The 5,577-nt window shown below is 48.4% G+C and overlaps 1 protein-coding gene across 1 annotated transcript; it reads right to left on the bottom strand.

The window, feature by feature from the left end:
• Positions 1–3,997: 3,997 nt before the first annotated feature.
• LOC118752082 lies at positions 3,998–5,239 on the bottom strand. Its single transcript, XM_036486933.1, has one exon. It carries the CDS (start codon positions 5,237–5,239, stop codon positions 3,998–4,000), a length of 1,242 nt encoding a protein of 413 aa, XP_036342826.1.
• Positions 5,240–5,577: the final 338 nt, after the last annotated feature.

Below are 5,577 nucleotides of genomic sequence, written 5' to 3'. Positions count from 1 at the left end.
TACCGCAAAGCTAATTAGTATTAGGGTGTGTGGGCGAATTCTCAACATCCTGCCCGGTCGAGGCACTGGACTCGAAATTATCGTCGTCGATGAGCCGGCACAGTTTCTGAACTGCCCGGGTAATCGTTCCATTCGCTGTCTGAAGAGTGACGTTGCGGGTTAACCCATCACTGCCCGGATGTACTGCCGTAATTCGGCCTAAGCGCCAATGCGTTGGAGGCAAATTTTCGTGCCTTACGAGGACGATATCGCCTATTTTCGCATCGGCCGGCCGCTTCTGCCATTTGTTGCGTATTTGTAGTGTGGATAAATATTCCTCACTCCACCGTGTCCAAAATTGTTGGTGTAGTTGGCGCACCCAGAGCCAGTGCTTAATACGATTAGGCGATACTGAAGTGACGTCGGCTTCAGGAACTGTAACCAATGGGGCACCCACAAGAAAGTCCCCAGGGGTCAGTGCCAATTTATCGCTGGGATCGTCATATAACGGTGTAATCGGTCGGGAATTCAAGCACGCCTCAATCCGTGCCGCCAATGTTTGAAGCTGGCTATGCCATACCGCTTGTGCTCCAACCAAGCGTACCAAATGATATTTGGCGGAATTTACGGCAGCCTCCCAGAGTCCACCTTGATGGGGAGCGCTAGGCGCGATAAAGTGCCAGTGTGTGCCCATATTTGCTAAAGACTGCTGGTTGCCTCTGTTTTGCCATGCAACCAGATCTTCCTGTAGTAGGCGATTGGCACCAATGAACGCAGTGCCGTTATCACTGAAAAGTTCCCGGCATGGCCCCCGTCTGCTGACAAATCTTGTAAACGCGTCCAGAAACGCTTGTGATGAGAGATCATCGACGACTTCAATATGTACAGCCTTCGTTACCATGCAAATGAAGATCGCCAAGTATGTCTTAACTGTGGTGCGGGATCGTTTTGCACCAACTCGTACTGTGAATGGGCCGCAATAATCGACGCCGGATGATGCAAATGGCCTTGCAGCGTTTATTCGTTGTTTCGGTAGCGATGCCATCTGCTGAGTTAGGGTCACGCCTCGATGTCGCCGACAAGTGACGCACTTTTGTATATAGCTTCTAACTGCTTGCCTACCGTTAAGTATCCAATACCTTGTGCGAAGTGTTTGAAGAACAAGTTGCGGGCCTCCATGTAGCGTGGTATGATGTGCATGCCGTATAATCAAGATTACTAGTCCGGCGTGTTTTGGTAGGATCATCGGGAAGCGCCGATCTTCTGGCAGGTCAGCTTGCCCGATGCGACCTCTAACCCGCAAAATTCCATTTTCGTCTATGTAGGGGTTCAATGATACCAGCTTGCTGGTGGAGGGTACGCACAACCCCTTCTGAAGTTGGGCGATATCTGCAGCGAAGGAATATAACTGCTCGTTACGAATAAGCCTGTTAAGGGCAAAATCCATTTCTGCAGGGCTAACGATTGAGCTTCGCAAGTTTTGGCGGCCGGGAAGCCAGCGAAGAATAACTGCAACTGTGCGTTGGAGCTTTAAAATGGAACTGAACCGATCATTCAAAGAAATTGTCTGTCCGTCTCGACGACGAGTGGTGACAACTGGCGAATACATTTTTGTTGTAACTAGAGATGAAACCCTATGTTCACCTTGCACAATGTTAAGCTCCTCATTAGTTAGATCGACTTCTACTGAAGTGGGCACCTGGACATCTGTCAGCCATTTCGGACCTCGCCACCACAATTTATGCTCCACAAGTTCGGACGCTCGAATACCTCTGCTGGCACAGTCGGCAGGATTTTGAGCCGACCTAACATAATGCCAACAGTCTGGCGATGTTAGCTCTTGGATTTGTCGTACGCGGTTGGAAATGAACGGCTTGAGAGTAGTAGGTGGCTTGTGTAACCAGCACAACACAATCCGCGAATCTGACCATAAAATATAAGGGTTATCTGTTAACCGTAAAGCAATACGTACATTGTTGAGCGTCACAGCGAGCAAATGTGCTGCACAAAGCTCTAAGCGAGGAATCGTTGCCCCCTTGAGTGGAGCCACCTTAGTACGAGCTGTCACAAGTGATACAATTGGATGCCCTTCGCCATTCATAGTTCGTATATATATAACCGCTGCGTATGCTAGAGGACTGGTGTCGCAAAATCCGAGTAATGTAGTCGACCCACCTTCAGCCATCCCTAGCCATCGTGGAACACGAATGCGGTTGATGACGTCAAGGTCACCGTAAAATGCAATCCACATTTCGCGAAGTGAGTCTGGTAGCGGTGCATCCCAGGCTAAACCAGCCGCCCACAGCTTTTGTATAAAAGTCTTTCCGGTAACCACAACTGGTGCTAACATGCCTGTTGGATCAAAAAGCCGTGCGACCTCACTCAGAACCCTTCGTTTCGTCAGATTGGTGGAACCCTGCGTAGGGTTCACCTTAAAGAAAATTTCATCCGCTGTGGGATCCCATCTCAACCCAAGCACGGCAGCAGTGGAAGGTTCAATGACTAACTCTGCAAAAGAAGGATCATTGTCTACCAAATGCGTCAATACCTCACCACTATTCGAGTTCCATTGTCGTAGATTAAACTGTCCAGCAGAAAGAACCGCATGCACGTTCCTAGCGAGTTCTATTGCCTTGGGTTCTGAGTCACAACTAGTCAGAAAATCGTCGACATAAAAGGATGTCAAGACTGCGTCACGAGCTGCAATTGCTTGTTGCTTGTCTGGTATCACCTTATAATTGTCGTATGCGCATTGATTCAGTGCGCGAACCGCATTATATGGACTGCACGCCATGCCATAAGTGACGGTTTTTAAGCGGTACACAGCGATGTCATTACTTGTCGATTCCCTCCAAATGATGCGTTGGAAGTTCCTGTGCTGAGGAGTTACTAGCACTTGTCGGTACATCTTCTCAATATCTGCCGACAATGCGATGCGAAAGCGGCGGAAGCGAAAGATAATATTGATGAGCGGTTCCTGGATTGTTTCTCCTACTAACTGGACGTCGTTCAATGAGATACCGTTTGTTGTCCGCGCAGAGGCATTGAATACGACGCGGAATTTTTCCGTAACCGCGTGGTGTGGGATATAATAGCTCGGTTCCTTGTCGTCCAGTGGACCAACGCGCTCCATATGGCCCAGGTTTTCGTACTCCCGCATAAAAGCAATATACTTGCTCTTGAGTACACTGTTTGCAGCCAGTCGCCGTTCTAGTAGGTGGAACTGCCTCAAAGCGTGTGCGTATGAGTCACCAAGAGGTGGGGCGCCAGGGCGAAATGCTATGTGAACAACATAGCGACCGTCCGCAGTGCGAGAGTGAGTTGCTGAAAAGTGTCGTTCGCATTCATCGTCTCCACCACCGTCTTGTGAAGGCACTTCCTCTAGCTGCCAAAAATTGCGTACGAGCTCCTCCAACTGTATGTCCTCGCCTCGCAGCTGTGCGCTGAATGCAAGAGAGGGCAGTGCTGACGTTTGCTCTGCTGATGCTGGACCAAAGACAACCCAACCGAAACGTGTGCGTTGCGCATGTGGCTCTTGAAGACCGCCTAATTTAACGTCACCTCCAACAACTTGACCCCATACATCAGCACCAATCAAAATATCGATATTGCCCGGAGTCCCGAATTGTGGATCGGCGAGCTCCAAGCTTGCTAAATGCTGCCACTGTGTCATGTCAATGTGCACTGTTGGGATGGCCGTAGTAATTGACTGGATGACAAGCGCAGCGAGCGTCAATTCAAAGTTGGAATGAAGTGATTTCAATGTAAGCGACACGCAGCCCCGTGTACGAGCGTGAGTATGTGCACCTATTCCCTCCACAGGAACATCGCATTTGCTCCTACGTAAAGACAACGAATTAGCTAGTCTATGTGTGATAAAACTGACCTGTGAGCCCGGGTCACAAAGCACCCGAGCTAAACACCGGGTTGTTGGGTCACCGTAGGCGTGTACCCGCGCAGTTGCCAATAAAACTGTACGACTTGTATTGGCAAGACAAGTGACTGACGAAGTTTCTAGTCAGGGTTCCGACTTCTTGGGCACTGTTGTAGTCGAGCTCTCTTGAGGAACTGAGGAAACCGTGTCCTCTGATGCTGTGTTGGGTGATGAACTTGCGCGACAAAGTAGCGAGTTGTGCTTACGACTGCAGTGGCGACAATCTCCAGAGGTGCACTGCCTTGCTGAATGACCCAGCTTAAGACAGTTGAAGCAAAGCTTTGCAGCCTTCACTGCATCAATACGTTGTTCGCATTTCATTGCCAGAAATCGTGCACACTTTGTTATTCGGTGTGCTCCCTGGCAGTATACACATTTGCCCTCATCTGCAGCTGCGACGTGCGCCTTTACTGCACGTGATGGTCCGCTGGCACGTTGTTGACTACGAGACGACACATCGGCCCCTTTGTTCCACATGACAACTGCTGTACTGAGACTGTGAGCTCGCTGTCCCAGAAACTTTAGTAACTCATCTAGGCTTGGGATGTCGGTTGGTGAACAACTCATACTCCATTCACGCTGAGTTGCAATTGAAAGCTTCGCAGCAACTATTGGCACGACCACAGCATCCCATGTGGCAACCGGGAGTCCCATAACACGTAACGCTCGCATAGATTCGTGGACGGTGTCAACGATGAGCAATATTGCCTGTGATGTGTCCTCCGACGTTGGCTTGATATTGAGTAAACGGGACACATGAGTTTCAGCTAACCGTTTTCTATTGTCAAACCGCTCCTTTAGCGCCGTCCACAATTCTGCATATCCCCCAGAGTACACGCTTCCAACAAGAGGCACCGCACTCGCACTTACTGCTTGTCGCAATTTTCCTAATTTATATGCCTCCGGGTAATCCGTCTTGTGTACGAGCATTTCAAACGCATCTTTAAAGGCTAGCCAGTTTTGCATAGTTCCGTCAAATATGGGAATTGCGAGCGGCTCTAACTTAACCTCAAATTCTCGTGGTTGCGTTCCAGCAGGTGGAATTCGTTTTACACCCCTGAGTTCGCGATTCAGGATGGTGCATGTGGAGTTGTACACATCCTCTACCTCTTCCCATAGTGTCGCGTGTGCGTCTAACTCGCTGGGCTTCGCACTACCCACCAACTGATCATGGTTGGCCGTGAAGCGGGAGAAATGTGTTGTTGCAGACTTTAATTCCTGCTCAAGTTGAAATTCATCAAATGAGCCCGGCTGTATTGTACGAACTCGATCGTATATACGTTTAATGGCATTTATTGCCGATGCACGTAAGTTTAATTCTGCCATCAGAATATAAAAGTTACTTTCAATCTTCTGTCCTCACAGGAGGCACCAAAATGTTAACGCAGAACTTAATAAAAACGCGTGATCGCAATGACGTTTCAAAAAGAATGACTTTATTTTCTGTAATTCCAATTTAGTACAAATTCATAACTGTTTAACAAACTGTGCGCATAAGTATGTATGTAAGTATGTACATAGAAAAGCTTATGTATGGAAATGAGTGCATATGTACAGATGTATAGACAAACCTGCTTATGTACAAAGAATATGTTCACAAAGAGAATTGCGCTTAAATACCGCAAAGCTAATTAGTATTAGGGTGTGTGGGCGAATTCTCAACA

Source organism: Rhagoletis pomonella, unplaced genomic scaffold (assembly GCF_013731165.1).
Source record: "Rhagoletis pomonella isolate Grant_MI unplaced genomic scaffold, Rhpom_1.0 Rhpom_scaffold_01225, whole genome shotgun sequence".
Lineage (NCBI taxonomy): Eukaryota > Metazoa > Arthropoda > Insecta > Diptera > Tephritidae > Rhagoletis > Rhagoletis pomonella.
Note: the sequence above shows the minus strand (reverse complement) of the source record. Positions and strands in the feature narration are given on the sequence as shown.